The 21693-nt window shown below is 37.6% G+C and overlaps 3 protein-coding genes across 5 annotated transcripts in view; 2 read left to right on the top strand and 1 right to left on the bottom strand.

The window, feature by feature from the left end:
• Positions 1-217: 217 nt before the first annotated feature.
• LOC137408150 (translocation protein SEC62-like) overlaps positions 218-21693 on the bottom strand; it is a 23726-nt gene continuing 2250 nt past the window's right edge. The window contains exons 1-8 of one of the 2 annotated variants that reach the window (XM_068094541.1): positions 18041-18174; positions 17410-17527; positions 15001-15203; positions 14183-14335; positions 9727-9784; positions 2633-2752; positions 1690-1854; positions 218-650 (exon numbers count right to left, since the gene is read on the bottom strand). In XM_068094541.1, the coding sequence (XP_067950642.1) occupies positions 472-650; positions 1690-1854; positions 2633-2752; positions 9727-9784; positions 14183-14335; positions 15001-15203; positions 17410-17527; positions 18041-18058 (1014 nt within the window). In that variant the 5' untranslated portion in view covers positions 18059-18174 and the 3' untranslated portion in view covers positions 218-471. Of the gene's footprint in view, positions 651-1689; positions 1855-2632; positions 2753-9726; positions 9785-14182; positions 14336-15000; positions 15204-17409; positions 17528-18040; positions 18175-21693 lie in introns of those variants that run through there. The other variant, XM_068094540.1, reaches the window with a different exon arrangement.
• LOC137408152 (growth arrest-specific protein 2-like) overlaps positions 18279-21693 on the top strand; it is a 17572-nt gene continuing 14157 nt past the window's right edge. Inside the window, exon 1 of one of the 2 annotated variants that reach the window (XM_068094542.1) lies at positions 18279-18329. The gene's annotated coding sequence lies outside the window, so the exon portion shown is untranslated. The remainder of the gene's footprint in view (positions 18330-21693) is intronic. The other variant, XM_068094544.1, reaches the window with a different exon arrangement.
• Positions 18698-20683, top strand: LOC137408640 (cytadherence high molecular weight protein 1-like). Its single transcript, XM_068095229.1, has one exon. It carries the CDS (start codon positions 18698-18700, stop codon positions 20681-20683), a length of 1986 nt encoding a protein of 661 aa, XP_067951330.1.

Genomic DNA, 21693 nt, shown 5'->3' with positions numbered 1-21693 from the left:
ACATGTAAATACTGTACATATGTCTGGTAGCTCGGTATATCTCCGATTTAAAAATTGAACATCTTTCACGCCACAACACTGAGGCAGTCATTTAGGAACCAGTAATCCATGATTTTGAAGTTCCATGTATGCAATGCATACATGGAACTTCAAAAGGTCGGTTGGCAGCACGGAGTATATCATTGCAGTTAAATGGCTCTTGTAGAGCTGACAGCAATCCCAGGGTGACAAGTGCTATATTGTTTATGCGGTGTGTATCAGCTGTGACAGCATTTGACAACAGAGAAAAAATATCATATCAGAGCACAAGGGTGATAAAGAATTGATGAAATATGTCCAAGTGGGCTGGCCAATCAGAAACGGCTGCAGGTAAAATGATGGATTAAAATATAACGATTCGTAACTGCTAAACCCAAGTGTCACACGGCCTTAAAAAGAGCACCAGTCATTACATGCCATTAGTCTCAGGTACTAATGAGTGACCTCCGCCTTGTCTATCACTTCAAAGTCTTCTTCAGACCCCTGGCTATGCTCACTTCCATCAACAGAACCTCCTTCTTCCTTACCCGCTTCGCTCTCACCTGCTACAGAGTCTGATGGGGACCCCTGCTCCTCTTTAGCCTCATTTTTAGTTTCGGTTTTCCGAGAACCTACGGGTAAGCAGAGGTTACAGTGAAAGATCATACACGGTTATCGATAAAGTACAGGGTACTGCACAGACCACACAGTATAATCAAGCAAGCATTAGAGCAACAGATTTAGAAAGACTCGCAGCTCATATATCATTACAGACGAATAAGAGATCATATTTAAACTTAATGGTAGTCAGTAATTAAGTGAAAAAATATGCATATTTTCATGATATTGATAATTATGTTGAATTATTCAAGAGTTGTCCTATTTCGAGATGACAACTTCTGTTTGCACAAACAGGTGTGTCAAACAGACCATTTGTTTCTCGAACACGCGAGGAGACAAAGAGATGAAACAAGCGCATCCCACTGCGCGTACTAACATCAGTGCCTTGGCCAGCTTTTGTTATGTGATAAAACCAGCTTTAGCACTTTCCATTGTGTGCGCAACAAAAAACATTGAAAATAAACAAAGCAATGAACACATTCAGGCATCCATATCAACCAAAGCAGGGCTAGATGTATTCTCTAAAAGCGACACGAGAAAGAGCTGAAGCCCATTCTCTCCCAAGTGGTTTGAGCCCACATTGTAACTTAAATCCCAGATTTCCACATCAAATTAGAGCTAGTTGATACGATGTTTAGAAACCTTTTTAAACCTTTTCATATAAAGGCTAGATAAAAAAGAAAAGGGTGGCTTCAATAATAATACTAGAGGGATAAATACATTTACTACATTACTTATTCTTTGGTGATAGCTGTATCAAATATCACAAGTTGTGGATTTACAAAAATAACTAATAGAAATAATAAGAATGAATCGGCTTAAAAGAGAGTTTGAAGACACATTTGTTCCAAAACTAATAGAAAACTTTCTCCAGCTCATTTTCAAATGATTGAAACCATAACAACAAATCACACCACATCTTTAAATTATTATAACTGTATCACCAACGGCTCAAAGAATGGCCGGGCGACTAACCTACGTAGTTACGAGACTATCAGTTAGTCGGCTATCTCTATTCTCCTATTTTTACATAGCCAATGGCTGACATACCTTGGCCTTTTTTCGACTTGTCTCCCTCCTTGCTGAGGTCGGTATAAGTGTATATTGGAACAAATGATTCAAGGACACCGCAGTCCTCAGTCAAGTTTGGAAATAGGAAGAAGCTATGTCTTCTCCATGTTATTACGTATATAATAGCCCAAACAATATACCGCACTACAAACATTATAAAGATACAAAATAACTCAAACTGCCGAGTCATCCTATACTTGAGTGAGCTACCGAGTCATCCTATACTTGAGTGAGCTACCGAGTCATTCTATACTTGAGTGAGCTACCGAGTCATCCTATACTTGAGTGAACTACCGAGTCATCATATATTGAGTGAGCTACCGAGTCATCCTATACTTGAGTGAACTACCGAGTCATCCTATACTTGAGTGAACTACCGAGTCATCCTATACTTGAGTGAACTACCGAGTCATCCTATACTTGAGTGAGCTACCGAGTCATCCTATACTTGAGTGAACTACCGAGTCATCCTATACTTGAGTGAACTACCGAGTCATCCTATACTTGAGTGAGCTACCGAGTCATCCTATACTTGAGTGAGCTACCGAGTCATCTTATACTTGAGTGAGCTACCGAGCCATCCTATACTTGAGTGAACTACTGAGTCATCCTATACTTGAGTGAACTACCGAGTCATCATATACTTGAGTGAGCTACTGAGTCATCATATACTTGAGTGAGCTACCGAGTCATCCTATACTTGAGTGAACTACCGAGTCATCCTATACTTGAGTGAACTACCGAGTCATCATATACTTGAGTGAGCTACCGAGTCATCATATACTTGAGTGAGCTACCGAGTCATCCTATACTTGAGTGAGCGTAGGAGGTGAAATGAATTATGGGACTGATGTATAAATTATTACATGCTGACTAAAACAATATAGAGGTGTCAAGGACAGGCCAAAAAACGAGTACTTACCTATCGCAAGAGCAATGATGACAGCGAGGAAGGCAGCACCCACTAAACTCAAGTAATAGACGGCAATTCTCAACCATTCTGGCCACAGAGGGTAGCAACAGAGAGCGATGGCAGTTGCCACTACAATATTAAGTAATTCAAGGTCTATATGGAGTGAGATGTCTGCAAGACAGATATCTGTAGGAGGTGGGATGTTTGTGTAGATGTCAGATAAATGTGTAACAAAATATATCTGTGACAGATGGCAGTGTGAGGTCAGCTGTCTGTATCCAATGATTTTTCTTGCCATGACCATCTGGAGAAGTAGGCAAGCATGAAAAGTAACTTCGCAATAGCTTTCGGTTCCTATTGTTTTTGACAACTCATTCAAATTTGTAATAAAATCTCACACTTTGATCTAGTTGCCAATGCCAGATTTGGCTATAGTAATTTAAGTGATAAAACTCGATCCGGTCACTTCTGCATTTAAAATGTTACACAAGTTTCAATAGCTGTTTGTGTGTACATCCACATATGCGATGCGGATGTACACACACTATACCATGCAATTGTATTTCCTGAGTGTATGGGCTATGTGTATCACATTTGAATGTCACTCCCATGCTCCTCTTAGTTGAGGAGAGATTACAGTAGATTTTACTTTGATAAGGCTGATAGCATATGAGAATCAAGGCACAGAGTCCTCACTCACAGTAAATATGTACAAGCATCATTGAATATGCTCTTTTTTGACAATGTTTAATGCTTGTACGCTATGACAACCAATCACTCATCATATAACAATAACATAGATGCAACCAATCACTCGTCATATAACAATAACATAGATGCAACCAATCACTCGTCATATAACAATAACATAGATGCAACCAATCACTCGTCATATAACAACAACATAGATGCAACCAATCACTCGTCATATAACAATAACATAGATGCAACCAATCACTCGTCATATAACAATAACATAGATGCAACCAATCACTCGTCATATAACAATAGCATAGATGCAACCAATCACTCGTCATATAACAATAACATAGATGCAACCAATCACTCGTCATATAACAACAACATAGATGCAATCAATCACTCGTCATATAACAATAACATAGATGCAACCAATCACTCGTCATATAACAACAACATAGATGCAACCAATCACTCGTCATATAACAATAACATAGATGCAACCAATCACTCGTCATATAACAATAACATAGATGCAACCAATCACTCGTCATATAACAATAACATAGATGCAACCAATCACTCGTCATGTAACAACAACATAGATGCAACCAATCACTAGTCATATAACAGATGCAACCAATTACTCATTCGTCATATAACATAGATGCTGAAACAGTTTCTATCTGGCTCCGTTGATGGCCTTTCTCTATTCCATATTGTAATTGCTGTGTTGAATGCATATGGTTGAAAACAGCAGGTATGGGACAACTCCAAGTCTATGAGTGTGTGTAGGCCCTAGCACTTACTCATCGTATACCCCAACAATGATACTGTTTATTTCCCACTTACCAGGAGAGACGTGAATAAGTGAACTGAATGCGCACCTCTATTCTTAACGGCAAACTTGCAAATAATAATAAAAAACAAGAACATTCTCATGTCAGTTTACAGCATTGGCAAAAGAAAGAATGCAGGAATATTGCACCTTAAGAGTAACATGTAATATTACTAGAAACTAATTATCTATTTACTAAACGTATGAACAGAACAACTTATAGAATTCTGGTTTGCCAAATGTTTACCTAAGTTTGATAAGCAACGGTAATATATGATATAAAGAGTTATCCGCTCTCTTCCTAATAGTAACACAAATCACATGGCAAGTTTTGGCTAGTAGTAGGGTAATATTGTTCATTGTCCGCTACCCTGTTAGGATCAAGCATCTGATTAGGATCAGTACAAATTACCTCTAATCAAAAAGATCTCAGGATGAATTAGGTAGAAAATGCTGACTGTGTGAACACCATCCCTAAATACTCCTTTTACTGCATAGAACCACAACTAGCAAGTATACTTTGAACAATCTTGACATAGTTGGAATAGTCTTATACAAAGATGCATCCCCTCCACACCTTATGATTTCTAAAACACTCCAAAAGGCAAAAGAACAGATTGGAGACTAGAACAACAAATCTCTCCCCACATATAAGCCGATTCTAGGACACGAAAACTATTTAGCAAACTAAAAAGTCCAGCTTACAGTCCAGAGTCCAGCTTATACACGCATAACTCTGATTGGAGGTAAACGAAATGACAATAAGCTAACTTAATTTCAACAACTACAATTCAAACCTTTATTGACTCAATTTAATAAATAAAAGTAAAGCATAACAATAATGGTCACCACTATAATTAACTCTTTCGCTACCAAATAAATTTTTATGAAGACAAATATTCAGTAAACCAAATACTTGACATTAATGTGTGTAAGTTGTCATAACATCTGACCAAATTAATTAGCATTAAATTGTACATCATCTGATGCCATACAAAGGCCACAAATGGGTTGCAGAATCAGTTTGGACACTGTTTTGTCCTATTTATAATATCGTGGTGGACAAGTTGAGCATGTTCCGAGTCAGAAGAGTTACCAATATTACTATATTATTATTACTGTTAAAAATAAATACACACTGTCACTTCTACTATTGCCTGATAGATAATCATCATAATTCAATTGATCTACAATTGGTGAAACCTATGTAACTTCAATGCTTCTCATCATCACGAGCAACAAATAGCTGTAAAAATGTGCTTTTGAAAGGCAAAACTGAGTTGAACATGAGAAGCAAACATGTATTTCATTGGTTCAACACAAACATATGATTGTTTCCTTTTGAGTAAGCGGAGACACGAGACAATAATTATACAACTAGAAATTCCACTGTCATACAGCCCACGACCAAAGAGATGGCCAGAGATATTGGCAAAAAAATAAAGGTTACTGATGGTTGAAAAATGCAATATTAGCAATCAAATGGCTCTGCAGTGCAATAGGATAACTGCAATGGTAGCTGTAATGTACTGGGTGTGGGTGTTATTATATACAACAATAAGCAATAATGAATGGAAAAGATGTTTATATTTTCCCCCTGCAACAGGAAAAATGCAATATTGGCCAATATTAGAAGTAAAATGCACTGATATTCTTAGAATAATCAATTTTATTAATATAGTAATAATAGAAAACCAATACACAATTTTGTTTACATTTCAAAACGTCATAGGTAGCAATACCGAGAAGTTGTGGTATTTATATAGGTTTTTAGAAATTTAAAAAGTGTTTGGTCATGACAAACAACAACAATGAAAGGAAAATATTACACGTTTATATCTCTCCCTTGCAATAGGAGAAATGCAATGTTGGCCAATATTGTAAGTAAAATGCACTGATATTATTGAAATAACCAATATTGTTAATATAGTAATACAGCAATAATAGAAAACCTATGAGCGTTCATGCGTCTCGAAGGTTTCTGCAAACTGCAGCAAAATAAAAGCTGTTATAAAAGTGTTATAAAGCTGTAGGCCTAATTTACTGTAATGTATGTAATTCAACAACAATAAAGAAATATGTTTATTATAACTCTGAAATGCAAAATTAGAAGTAAAATGGCAAGCTACTGTGTACTATACACAGTTTGAAAGTTGGTTGCGTTGAATGTAGAATGGTTTTGATAAGCGATCTTTAACAGAAAGTGGGTAGGAGCATTCACGCGTATAAAAATGTAGCAAAATAAAAAATGTTCTCGTCATGAAGGGGCGTTGTAGTTCGGCCCTAGCTTGTACATAAGTTGTAAAGAATTTCGGCTAACGTTTCAAATAATGAAACCTTCGGTGATTAGACAAAAAACACAGGCTGATAAACTGTGTACCACAATTTCGTACCTGTAAATCGGTCTACGCCTCAAACGGTCTACCTTTATTACAGAAACCTTCGAATAAATTCGAATACAAGTAAAAATGGCCATAGACTGATGAAATGAGCACGGTTTTCTCGTGAAATGCGCACTGCTAAATAGTTCTACAATCGGTCGCACGGCTTTATTGGCGTTTCAATTTTCGGTCTTAACTTTTATTAAACCGAGCTTTTCAAGCTTTTTGTGGCAATTTTCGTTCAAATTAATCTGTCTATTTGTGTATAATCCGATCAGATGGGTAAGTTTTAAAATAATACCGACGGTTTACAAAGACTTGGTAACATATTTAAATAGGTTTAAATGTGTTTTGTATCGTTATTATACTTTAACGACTTTACATTCCGATGCTTAAATTTTTTGATGAAATTTCTTGACGAGGGTTCGTCTCATTGTTGATAAATAATTTTCGTAAGTTGTGTGCACATGCATTTATCATGAAAACTCCCACACTTCCGCTCCGCTCGTGTGTTCGTGGGACTATTCACTAATCGGAAACTATTTATACTACGCTTGCAATAGCTGCTCCATTTCCGCAACCTTTTGCTATGATGAATACCCTAGGACGCTTAAGTATTCGCCTCATCTAACTTTCGCATTTTCGCGGTGTCATCCTCTCGCGAAAATTTCATGAGGCGAAAACGTGAAATTAAATAGCTTTGTTCATTGATATCCACAATAAAATCTTCATATTAGAAATGCAGGCAATTTTCGTCTGTGGTTGGGCTCAATGGGAAAGTTCTGGTAAACTCATAGCTAAAACACCGACTGAGCAGCATGGCAAAGCAAATTAAAATGATATCAGTTTAGTCACTGAATTTGTAACTGATGAGGATGAAAGTCTGGTAGGTGAAGTCATAAAATTGAAGAATAATTATTGTAATGATGAATTTTATTGCCAACCAAAAAAAATATCAACCCTCACCAGGTCCAACCATATTATACAGTTTTGGTTGTGAACAGACACATTAAAGACAGCGCTGCTACTTTAATTATCTGTATAATCACGAAAATCTAAATATTGATTAGCTATAATGTCATCAACAGCTAATTAATTACCTGTTTTATGACTCGCGCGGGTAGTTAATGAACTCACAGAAAATGTTCGTTTTTAGATTAGAAATTCTCAAACAAAAGTTTGAAATTGCTTCGTTGTTTTAGGCTGATTTTATAGAGAAATCTTCGGACAACACAGTCAATTTCATAAAACTCTTAAAGACGGTGGGTTATGTGGTCAACGAATAATAAAATCAGGTTACCAGAAAGAGAAAGTCCAAAAATGCGTTTATGGCAGTGGCCCCTAGAAAACAGTGGCCCCTGCGAAATTAAGTTGCAGCGAAATTTTACTCTGTGTGCTACTCACGAAACTAAATACTAGCGAAATAAAAGTGTCCTAGGGTATGTATGTACCGTCTGTTACGATTTATAAGGTCGGTTTATATGCAAGATAGCCTTATACGCGAGATAGCCTTATACGCGAGATAGCCTTATACGCGAGATAGCCTTATACGCGAGATAGCCTTATACGCTAGATAGCCTTATACGCGAGATAGCCTTATACGCGAGATAGCCTTATACGCGAGATAGCCTTATACGCGAGATAGCCTTATACGCGAGATAGCCTTATACGCGAGATAGCCTTATACGCGAGATAGCCTTATACGCTAGATAGCCTTATACGCGAGATAGCCTTATACGCGAGATAACCTTATACGCGAGATAACCTTATACGCGAGATAGCCTTATACGCGCGATAGCCTTATACGCGAGATAACCTTATACGCGAGATAACCTTATACGCGAGATAGCCTTATACGCGAGATAGCCTTATACGCGAGATAGCCTTATACGCGAGATAGCCTTATACGCATAAGATAGCCTTATACGCATAAGATAGCCTTATACGCATAAGATATGCTGTAGTTATATGTAATTGTTGCAGCGAACATTCCTCATCATTCAATAGGACCCCATGCAAACTTGCATAGCAAGAGCAAGATCATTACTCGTGCTTGTTACCTAATTTTACTTCATTCCGTATACTTACAAAGCTTTACACTGCACTCATTATAAAACACAATCAAAGAGTGAATTCCTTTCACACCTTATCACACCACTGGTTTAAAACCTAAGCCACAATAACTAAATCCTCAACTCTTATGAAAGACGCAATAAAGTAGTAGTAGCCGATTATTCTTTTCAGGCTTGTCCATGGTATACTGATTTAGTACATGAATAACTAGGGATCATTGTCAACAGTTGCTGCAGTCCCGCTACTTAGTACAGGTATAACTAGAGATCATTGTCAACGGTTGCTGCAGTCCCGCTACTTAGTACAGGAATAACTAGAGATCATTGTCAACGGTTGCTGCAGTCCTGCTACTTAGTACAGGTATAACTAGAGATCATTGTCAACGGTTGCTGCAGTCCCGCTACTTAGTACAGGTATAACTAGAGATCATTGTCAACGGTTGCTGCAGTCCCGCTACTTAGTACAAGTATAACTAGAGATCATTGTCAACGGTTGCTGCAGTCCCGCTACTTAGTACAGGTATAACTAGAGATCATTGTCAACAGTTGCTGCAGTCCTGCTACTTAGTACAGGAATAACTAGAGATCATTGTCAACGGTTGCTGCAGTCCCGCTACTTAGTACAGGAATAACTAGAGATCATTGTCAACGGTTGCTGCAGTCCCGCTACTTAGTACAGGTATTACTAGAGATCATTGTCAACGGTTGCTGCAGTCCCGCTACTTAGTACAGGTATAACTAGAGATCATTGTCAACAGTTGCTGCAGTCCTGCTACTTAGTACAGGAATAACTAGAGATCATTGTCAACGGTTGCTGCAGTCCCGCTACTTAGTACAGGAATAACTAGAGATCATTGTCAACGGTTGCTGCAGTCCTGCTGTATCTATATTGACAGTTTAGCTAATCTTTTTCGAAGTAAAATTCTCTGAGAACAAAATCAAAGCTTTTAAACCAAAATTGACCAAAGGGTGACCACCTCTAAGTATCAGCAAAGCTTGAAGCTACGCGTGTTTCATTGAGTAGCCTTTTGACCACGGCTAGAAAGTAGCCTTTGGACCCATGCTACACCACCCTTAAATCACTGCTACTCTTAGCATAATACACTGACTTACGTATAGCAAATCCTATGAAGAACTTCTGCCATCCTGGCTCGTAAATCCAGACAAAAATCTGCAAAGAATAAGAAGCCTACCTTAGCATCTGGAACAAGGAAAATATTGTAAGTGGCAGGATATCAACAAATATTCAACAAGCCAGCATATCCCCTCACATTTCCTGTCGTCTGCGGGTACACCGTACAGCATTTATTGGCAGAGTTCAAGTTATTCTACAATGGTTGACTTGAAAAAGGAACTTAAAATATGCAGAGGGTACTAAAATGAAATTTGGGAAGGAGAATTTAACGCCATTGTGTAGATTGACCATTGGCCAATCAAATCAACTTTTCAATAGCCAATGAGAACAAAGAAATAATGCGCAGCGTATCAGGTTTTTTTAAAATAAATCCTTAATGCTCAAGTTGCTCCACACTTGGTGTGTAACTATTTCTGAGAAATGCTCTACAGACTTTGTAACTGTCATGAATTCCGACCAAACCTAAAGAGTAAAGCAACAGACTAAGACCTCTTCAGGTGGTGTGCTGGAGACATACAGTCAGACTTCTACATACAAAGTTAATTGGATCCGAGATCTACTTCATATGTTAAAACCGCCATATGTTGAAGCAAACGTTCACTGAAAAATACACGGTAATTCATCTAATTCGTTCCACAGCCTATTCCTAGTAAATCTACTGCAAGAAATCAAAATTAGTACTAAAACAGATCTGCATTATAAATATAAAAAAACTAAATTATATGCATAAATATATGAAGCAATTTTTGCTGTTACTTTAACTTAGAGACACAGGAATGGTGATACAGACGGCGTAAAGATAAAATAGCGATAAAAATAGAGAGGATAACTTACTCTACCAACGACTAGGTAATGGATTATAGGGTTGTATGTTAGAAATGGTCTCACGTTTAAAGTCGCATTTAGACACATTTTATGTTGAAGTTATCATTTGTAGAGGTTGCAGATAGCTGAGATATTCAAGATATTTTAACCTAAACTGAATAACCATAACAAACTATCCTTAAAATTTACTAATTAGGGAGACAACTCCTCATCATTGTTTGCACTATCAATACGATGACTGCACTATCAATACAATACCAGCGCTATCAATACAATTGCACTATCAATACAATATCAGCACCATCAATGCAATACCTGCACTATCAATACAATACCTGCGCTATGAATACAATACCGACACTATCGATACAATACCTGGACTATCAATATGATACCTGCACTATTAATACAATACCTGCACTATCGATACAATACCTGTACTATCAATATGATACCTGCACTATTAATACAATACCTGCACTATCAATACAATACCTGTACTATCAATATAATACTTGCACTATCAATACAATTGCACTATCAATACAATTGCACTATCAATACAATTGCACTATCAATACAATTGCACTATCAATACAATATCAGCACTATAAATACAATACCTGCACTATCAATACGATACCAACACTATCAATACGAAACCTGCACGATTAATACAATACCTACACTATCAATACAATACCTGCACTATCAATACAATGCCTGCACTATCAATACAATACCTGCGCTATCAATACAATACCAGCGCTATCAATACAATACCTGCACTATCAATACAATGCATGCACTATCAATACAATACCTGCACTATAAATACAATACATGAACTATCAATGCAATGGCTGCACTATAAATACAATACCTGCACTATCAATACAATACCGGCCCTATCAATACAATACCTGCACTATCAATACAATGTCTGCCCCGACATTGAAGGTTTTTAACACAATTGCAGGCAGCGACAAAAAGCGAAAACGTTCAGCCAATTGAATCCAGACAACAAAGTTTTTCAAAGCATTAGTAACTGGTTTGGGAGCTATAAGTTACCATGGATTATACCAGTTGCTATGGAAATTACCAGTTGCTATTGAAACTACTAATTGGAGTGGAAACTACCAGTCGCTACGAATACTACCGGCTGTGATAGAAGCTCCCTGTTGCTATGGAAACTCATAAACAGTTTGGGTAAGATTCAGGAAGAGTGAGTTTGTTTACTTTATCCAGGAGTAAGCATCAAAACTCGCTATAATTGCAACATAGATGACCACAGCATACGAGGTAAGTCATGAGAATACAGGCAGCCACGGTTCTGATAATATGATGATCATATTATTTAAAGTTATCTTTTTCAGTAATGACTTCTGAAAAGAATTTAATAATTTACTCTATAATTGTCATGAGGTGAGTTGAACTACTCAGTCAAATTTTAAACATTGCAAAATAAACCAATTTATACTGTAAAAGCAGATATCGAATGACGGCAATTTCAATGGTATCCCTTCATATGCATAATGTAAGCTTTTAGAAACTCAAGCAATACCTTAATAGAAAGGTTAAAAATGTGGCACGTGAAAAGGGAACAGTTTTTGAGGTCAAATTAAGGTTTAATGAATGGCAAAAGTTTGATAACAGAAGATCGTTGGAGCATGTATGTATTGCGCTAGCGATTTTCCTTTGAATATATGTATGTCCATTGACTGCCTTACCATGTCTAATAAAGTCACCTTTCATTAATCGTAAGCATTTTCTCTTTTTGTGGGTTTATTAGATAATTTAGAGAGTTGAGTGCGTCTAAGAGGCATGATAAAGAGTGCCAGAAGCGCTTTGCACTTCTACACTTCACAAAACGTAGCAAGAAAAACAGCGAACCTTAATGACTGCTATAACCATGATGACTGCGAGCGATCCATTGAGCCAGAGTAGGAGAGATATTTGTTTTACAGTGGACCCCTACCATATGATATTACAGTGGACTCCTGCCATATGACATAAATTCATTCCTTTGTTGGCATTATAAAGCGAAAATGTTGTTTAGAGGGATATAAAAACATAAAAACCCATAGTAACTATCTAATGCAAGCACCCTCGGTAAACTACATCAAAGATTTATATACATACTGTACATACTAAAAATTAGTATAATAACCTTAGTAACTATAGTTACCTACAGTAACTTTAGTGTATTTAGTGGTTATGATCTGCTTATGATTATGGTTATGATTCTTACCTACTCATTTAACGTCGTTATCAAACTTAGGACCCACGGCTAGCGAAGTAAAGTTATATATGTAGTTATATAATTACATGCGTATCAAAATTAAGGTTTACAGTAAACATTATATTAAACGCTAGAATGCACAATATATTTTCTCTTTCGCTTACTTTTCACTCAATATCAAGCATTACCGAAACACAAAGAAAGTTGAACTGAGAGAGAGCGAGCATCGTATCTCTCTCAAGCGTAGTGGGGAAATTTTAGCAAATAGCATATCAGCATCTTTGTTATTCCAACTTATTCAGCACAGCTAACACTAAATTTACATTTCGAGAAACAATTCTGTTGATGCATATGGCAAAAAAATGCCTTAACAAGGGGACGAATAAACATCGTGTTCGACACCGTAAGGCGAAAAAACTGGACAACAGAGACGTCAACCGGGAGCGCACCGTAACCGGGAGTGCACCGTATTTTAGTTTGTCTCTTCAATTCACACTGTAGTTACTTCTACTCTTACTTTATTAAATATTTTTATCCCTTGAGTACTGAAGCTGCGAAAGCTAAACCATAAAGTAGCGATGAATTACTGTATAAGCAAAATCAAAGGAGGAAAATTTGTAAATCTGCCTCCACTATGTTCTATTCAAACGCTGGTGAACATCCATTTCATAGCATGACCTCGGGGAATATTAAGCATTGCAGAGCTTATTTTACTGACTTTAAAACTAGTTGGAAAGTTAACACAAAAATTAACACTGGTGACAGGACTGTTATTTAGAAAAGCATATTTTTAAAATTATTACTGGTGATTTCTATTTAAGCAAGCAGAGAAAGTAATGTAGTAAATCAGTAAACTGGTGTATAGGAGTGTAACTTTGGTATAAATGCTCCGCTTGTAGCTTGAAAATAAATGAGTCATTATTTCATCATGTTTGTAATTCAGACAGTGGCGGCAATGCTCGTCACTCAATATGCAAATCTCCAGTTAAAAACCAACTTGTAAACACCAATCGTTATTTAGCCTGATAAACTTTACCTTAGAGGGTATAGAGGGAGTCAAACAGTCTCTTAGAGAAAGCAGCTAACTAGGGGTCTAGTCATCAGATAGAGTTAGTCTTCACCAACCCTAGTTTAGTGAAGCAAACACCCACTGATAGACAGTGACTTCCGGTGCAGAGTAACCACTAGTAGCTAGTAGTGGAGTTGCTTGATCAAAAGTCCAGAGCCGTGACTAGATCACACATGCGAAAACTGTGCTAAACTAGACTGGAGGCATTGTATAAACAGGAGAGGTCGGGAGCTATGTGAAACCAGTCCTAAATTATTGTTATTTAGGCTAAGAGGTATCAATTAGAAGGGACGCTCACCTCCCGCCCATCTTCAAAGTATTGTCCGTCTGACATTTCTAATTTCAGTTTTTTCACTTTTTTAGGCTTCTTGCTTTTCTCTGATTTCTCTTCACTTGTTGTCTCCTTCGCTTCTTCATCTTTTGGCTTGGTCTTCTTCTTTCCTTTTTTACCCTACAGTGAGCCAGCATAGAGTTTGGGAATTCTCGTAACATCGCCTCAGGTCATGTGATATATGGCAACACAAAAGCTAACTCAATTCATGTGATACTAGGCAATACCGGAGCTAACTCAAATCATGTGATACTGGGCAATACCAAAGCTAACTCATGGCATGTGATACTAGGAAATACTAAAGCTAGTTCAAGTCATGTGATACCAGGCAATACCAAAGCTAACTCATGTCATGTGATACTAGGCAATACCAGAGCTAACTCGTGTCACGTGATACTAGGCAAAACACGTATTTTGACAACTGGAAGGGAGAGACCACAAGAATAAATATTCGCAGGACGAAGTGAAGGTAATGCAAACCCATCAATCATCCCGGACAGGAAATTCCAACAAATGCCGCCATGGCTATTGAAAGGAACGTTTGGTATGCCAATATTGAGAGAAAAAGAGGAAGACAGAGAGGATACTAGGTATATATATATATATAACATGCGGACAAAACATTAGCAACAATCTATTATGGCTGTCACCTCACAGCTTATGTATTAATTGCAGAGTAAAGAGTGGAACATTTTATCTTCTAGTACTTTCTCTGCAATATGAAAACGTGATTAGGTACTTTAAACTGACCAATTGTAGGCATCAACCCAATAATATCCACGCACCTCTGCGCCACTTTCTCCGGGTGTGTCATTCCCATCCGTAACTGCTGTCGATTTTGGCTTGCGCTTGACCAGAGTCGCTCTATGGAAAAGTTCCTTAAGAAGCAGCTCGTGACAGAACCGAACAACTGAGAGTCTGTCAGTGAATATTGCATCTTTGCCTGTAGCCCACGGAGAATCAAGCAAGCAGTTTATGGCATCTTCACCTGCAGCATGAAAGCTAAAATGAACCAAAAACGTGTCGAAGAGGGAAGCGCCAATGCAAAGCGCATTTGAGATCCTATTTTCACAGCCAAATCTCTCAGGGAGATCACACAGTTCATTTGTTTACACTGGTCATGTCTAAGGCCTGACCCTTATTCAACTCTAGCCCTTGCATGGTTCTATCAAAGCAATATGCAATCGGCTGACCTTGACACCTTGCACAGACGAACTACTTACAAAGCGCTCTAGCAGATATGCTTCAAATTCAGATTTATTCTTTACAAATGAGGCTTTAATAGAAGGGCATTTAATATATGACACAAAATTGTAAAGGGCAAACTATTGACTACCGAGTTGTACCTTGAGACTTTTTGTGAATATCAATGATAAATATACACATTAGGTGAGTGTAACTACTTCTATCATAGCCAAGAACAAAGAGTCTTTCCTGCTTAATCAACACATTACATACACACAGTAGAGCTATTACATACACGCAGTAGAACTATTACATACACGCAGTAGAGCTATTACATACACGCAGTAGAACTATTACATACACACAGTAGAGCTATTACATACAAACAGTAAAGCTATTACATACACGCAGCAGAACTATTACATACACGCAGTAGAGCTATTACATACACACAGCAGAGCTATTACATACACGCAGTAGAGCTATTACATACACGCAGTAGAGCTATTACATACACGCAGTAGAGCTATTACATACACGCAGTAGGACTATTACATACATGCAGTAGAGCTATTACATACACGCAGTAGAGCTCTTACATACACACAGTAGGACTATTACATACACGCAGTAGGACTATTACATACACGCAGTAGAGCTATTACATACACGCAGTAGAACTATTACATACACGCAGTAGAGCTATTACATACACGCAGTAGAGCTATTACATACACACAGTAGGACTATTACATACACGCAGTAGAACTATTACATACACGCAGTAGAGCTATTACATACACGCAGTAGAACTATTACATACACGCAGTAGAACTATTACATACACACAGTAGAGCTATTACATACACACAGTAGAGCTATTACATACACACAGCAGAACTATTACATACACGCAGTAGAGCTATTACATACAGGCAGTAGAGCTATTACATACACGCAGCAGAACTATTACATACACGCAGTAGAGCTATTACATACACACAGTAAAGCTATTACATACACACAGTAGGACTATTACATACACGCAGTAGAACTATTACATACACACAGTAGAACTATTACATACACGCAGTAGAACTATTACATACACACAGTAGAACTATTACATACACACAGTAGAGCTATTACATACACACAGTAGAACTATTACATACACACAGAGCTATTACATACACACAGTAGAGCTATAACATACACGCAGTAGAGCTATTACATACACGCAGTAGAGCTATTACATACACACAGCAGAACTATTACATACACGCAGTAGAGCTATTACATACACGTAGTAGAGCTATTACATACCCACAGTAGGACTATTACATACACGCAGTAGAACTATTACATACACACAGTAGAGCTATTACATACACACAGCAGAACTATTACATACACACAGTAGAGCTATTATAAATTGAGTTTCATATGTTCCAAAGTGATACCTTCCTACAATGATACTTCTGTGTATAAGTGGAAAGAAATAATGAGTGCAGAGTTCCTCAGCCATACGATGTTAGGTATTAACATGAGAAATCAAACTGTTTTCAAAAGGATTGACAAGTCATTTTTCTTATACCAGTAGTTCAACATTCCACATAAGCTGAGTTGATCTTTCGTAAGAAACCCGTGTACTAATACCATTAGATACTGTTGTTTATCTTTAATAAGATATATCTATTATACACATGATAAGAAGCTTCCAGAATACTTTCAAATTTCCAAAGAGATCTAAGCTATCTTTGAGCGGTATGCAGCAGAAAAAAGGTAACACATCGTCAACTATGTGATATAAAGTTGAAGAACATGTGCTTTATAGCCAGCCCATGCTAAGCAGCAAGACATGCACCAACGTGAAACTAGTCCTGGTTCCACACACACCAGTAATCCCAATAATCCACTCCTATCATATGATATTGGGTCAAGGCCTGCCTATTATAGATGGATCAGAAAGCGAACAGCAGCAGAGTGTGGTAATCCTCGGCACCTACCATAAAAGCATGTCACTTCCATGCCATAAAGATCTCCTATCCGCTTCGGTATTTTTTTGTGGATGTACTTGGCCACTGATTTATCTCGACTATCCGCCTTGGGGGCAGGCTGATCGCCCTAACAATGAAGAAGTGTTTTGTTTATGGAAGCATAAAGCTATCACCTGGTTTACAAACTGACCATTAGCAAGTATAGAGAAGGTACCTTGAGGGTGACAAAAAAAAATTATGCCTGACCTGAAACCTATCTAAAAACTGAAATTTATTTTAAAAAGTCACCAAAGTGAAGTACTGCCGCTACCAATGCAAAGGCAGCGCTAGTGAGGGAATGGAATGACTTGATATGTAAATATTATCATACATACCTGTTCCCCGGAAAAGCCAACATCTGTTAAGGCTATTTGTTGCATGTTTTAGCTTATAAAATACCAGCACAAAAAGCATGAAAGATTCTACTAGCAATTCATGCGCAAAACTAGTATAGAATATATAGTAAAACATACTGAGGTGTGCCAAAGTATCAGAATAAGGCCTCTCCAAACCATAGTACACTAAATAACATATGAGTCACAGTAGACACTACCCACTTATACCACTTTCAAGCAATTCAAAACTGACCAGTCATTCTTACCTCTTCGTCGAAATACATCAAATATGGGTTTATACAAGCAACAGGCAAGCGCAGGCACTATTTACACTCTTCCCAAACTTGCCCCAACTTATAAGATGAAGATTCTGGTGGAGTGTCTAATCATTTCTCGCATAAGTCGGAGAAACCATCGTCATAGGTGAGTGAGTTGGCATTAAACAACCAACCAATCACAAATAAAGTAAATGGTTGATGTTTCTTGTGCAGCGTTATGACAGGAAAGACATAGAAATGTAGAAAAGTAGGCGGCTAAACACCAGCATTGTACTAGGTGAGTGAGTCATTGTACTAGGTGAGTGAGTCATTGTACTAGGTGAGTGAGTCATTGTACTAGGTGAGTGAGTCATTGTACTAGGTGAGTGAGTCATTGTACTAGGTGAGTCAGTCATTGTACAAGCAGAGACAGTCATTGTACAAGTTGAGACAGTCATTGTACAAGTTGAGCCAATTATTGTACAAGTAGAGCCAGTCATTGTACAAGTTAAGCCAGTCATTGTACAAGTAGAGCCAGTCATTGTACAAGTTGAGACAGTCATTGTACAAGTAGAGACAGTCATTGTACAAGTAGAGACAGTCATTGTACAAGAAGAGACAGTCATTGTACAAGTAGAGACAGTCATTGTACAAGTAGAGCCAGTCATGGTACAAGTAGAGACAGTCATTGTACAAGTAGAGACAGTCATTGTACAAGTAGAGACAGTTATTGTACAAGTTGAGCCAGTCATTGTACAAGTAGAGACAGTCATTGTACAAGTAGAGCCAGTCATTGTACAAGTAGAGCCAGTCATTGTACAAGTAGAGCCAGTCATTGTACAAGTAGAGACAGTTATTGTACAAGTTGAGCCAGTCATTGTACAAGTTGAGACAGTCATTGTACAAGTAGAGACAGTCATTGCACAAGTAGAGACAGTTATTGTACAAGTTGAGCCAGTCATTGTACAAGTTGAGACAGTCATTGTACAAGTAGAGCCAGTCATTGTACAAGTTGAGCCAGTCATTGTACAAGTAGAGACAGTCATTGTACAAGTTGAGCCAGTCATTGTACAAGTTGAGACAGTCATTGTACAAGTAGAGACAGTCATTGTACAAGTAGAGACAGTCATTGTACAAGTAGAGCCAGTCATTGTACAAGTTGAGCCAGTCATTGTACAAGTTGAGACAGTCATTGTACAAGTTGAGACAGTCATTGTACAAGTTAAGCCAGTCATTGTACAAGTAGAGACAGTCATTGTACAAGTTGAGCCAGTCATTGTACAAGTTGAGACAGTCATTGTACAAGTAGAGACAGTCATTGTACAAGTTGAGCCAGTCATTGTACAAGTAGAGTCAGTCATTGTACAAGTTGAGCCAGTCATTGTACAAGTTGAGACAGTCATTGTACAAGTTAAGCCAGTCATTGCACAAGTAGAGTCAGTCATTGTACAAGTAGAGACAGTCATTGTACAAGTTGAGCCAGTCATTGTACAAGTAGAGTCAGTCATTGTACAAGTAGAGACAGTCATTGTACAAGTTGAGCCAGTCATTGTACAAGTTGAGTCAGTCATTGTACAAGTTGAGCCAGTCATTGTACAAGTAGAGACAGTCATTGTACAAGTTGAGCCAGTCATTGTACAAGTAGAGTCAGTCATTGTACAAGTTGAGCCAGTCATTGTACAAGTTGAGACAGTCATTGTACAAGTTGAGCCAGTCATTGTACAAGTTGAGCCAGTCATTGTACAAGTAGAGTCAGTCATTGTACAAGTTGAGCCAGTCATTGTACAAGTAGAGACAGTCATTGTACAAGTTGAGCCAGTCATTGTACAAGTAGAGTCAGTCATTGTACAAGTTGAGCCAGTCATTGTACAAGTTGAGCCAGTCATTGTACAAGTTGAACCAGTCATTGTACAAGTTGAGCCAGTCATTGTACAAGTAGAGACAGTCATTGTACAAGTTGAGCCAGTCATTGTACAAGTTGAGACAGTCATTGTACAAGTAGAGACAGTCATTGTACAAGTAGAGACAGTTATTGTACAAGTTGAGACAGTCATTGTACAAGTTAAGCCAGTCATTGTACAAGTTGAGACAGTCATTGTACAAGTTAAGCCAGTCATTGCACAAGTAGAGACAGTTATTGTACAAGTAGAGCCAGTCATTGTACAAGTAGAGACAGTCATTGTACAAGTTGAGTCAGTCATTGTACAAGTTGAGCCAGTCATTGTACAAGTAGAGCCAGTCATTGTACAAGTTGAGCCAGTCATTGTACAAGTTGAGTCAGTCATTGTACAAGTAGAGACAGTCATTGTACAAGTAGAGACAGTTATTGTACAAGTTGAGACAGTCATTGTACAAGTTAAGCCAGTCATTGTACAAGTTAAGCCAGTCATTGTACAAGTTGAGTCAGTCATTGTACAAGTTGAGCCAGTCATTGTACAAGTAGAGACAGTCATTGTACAAGTTGAGCCAGTCATTGTACAAGTAGAGACAGTTATTGTACAAGTTGAGACAGTCATTGTACAAGTTAAGCCAGTCATTGTACAAGTTGAGACAGTCATTGTACAAGTAGAGACAGTTATTGTACAAGTTGAGACAGTCATTGTACAAGTAGAGACAGTCATTGTACAAGTTGAGTCAGTCTTGCCAATTTAGTCACACAACTCCAGATGACCCGAGGATAAACCGAGGGCAGTGTAGAGAGAGACTCTGATCAGAACCTGGTCAATAGGTTTTATAAAATAATCTTTTAAAATTATATCCCTGCCAACAAACAAGCTAGTCATTTTGTACTTTTAGGCCATTGTTTATCTATTTATATATATAATATATATATCAGAGGTAAAAAATTATTATCTATAATGCTATACCTCAGCCAAACTCACCCATTTTCTGAAAATATGGCTAGTTTCTGTTTTATAGGCACGTGGAAGTATTTGTGACGCGTGGGACATTTTTAATAATATGACAATGCCCGCCTTTGTTTGGGATTTCACTTTAATACCCTGGCATGTAAAAGCAATGCTGGATATTCCAAGTCAAAAGTGTCTTTGAGAGAAATGAAAAATTGAAACTAAGTTGGGATGTTTTGTAACTCAGAACATGGAGTTTGTCAAAACTACCCTGCTAATACACATACCTGGTGTGATACCTCCAAATTATGAGGTAATCTTTAAACCAAATGTATGTTTTTAAATTATGATTACAAAAATTACATCGCATGGCAAAGGTGCAATAGATGATGAGGGAAAGCATCAAACAACAGGTTCTAATGACAGTATACCAGAAAAGGTATGTAGTGAACTTGGCAAAGTCATTTGCGGAAGCTACAACAATAATAACTTCAAAATCAGCGAAACCAGTTACTGGTTTCGCTGATTTGGAAATGATAATATCAGATTTTAAGAATGATTTGGCAATGATAATAGCAGAATATGACGATTTTAAGAAAAAAATGGTTTACTGCATAAAAGTCTGACAATCTCTGAATCGTATGTGTCTTATGTTTCATGGTTAAATAAAATAAGTATAATATATACTAATTTTAAATTATCAGTTGGTTGACCACATTTATATATGTAGATGCTGTAACTCCAAATCATGACAATTTGTTGTCTAACAACTACAAAACGTAGAAAAATGTTAGGTTTTTCATGTTATTTTTG

The sequence above is a fragment of the Watersipora subatra genome, chromosome 11 (genome assembly GCF_963576615.1).
Source record: "Watersipora subatra chromosome 11, tzWatSuba1.1, whole genome shotgun sequence".
Lineage (NCBI taxonomy): Eukaryota > Metazoa > Bryozoa > Gymnolaemata > Cheilostomatida > Watersiporidae > Watersipora > Watersipora subatra.
Note: the sequence above shows the minus strand (reverse complement) of the source record. Positions and strands in the feature narration are given on the sequence as shown.

What these genes read in the sequence shown, in the direction of transcription:
- LOC137408640 (XM_068095229.1), top strand. Translation starts at nt 18,698, where the DNA reads ATGGTACAAGTAGAGACAGTCATTGTACAAGTAGAGACAGTCATTGTA.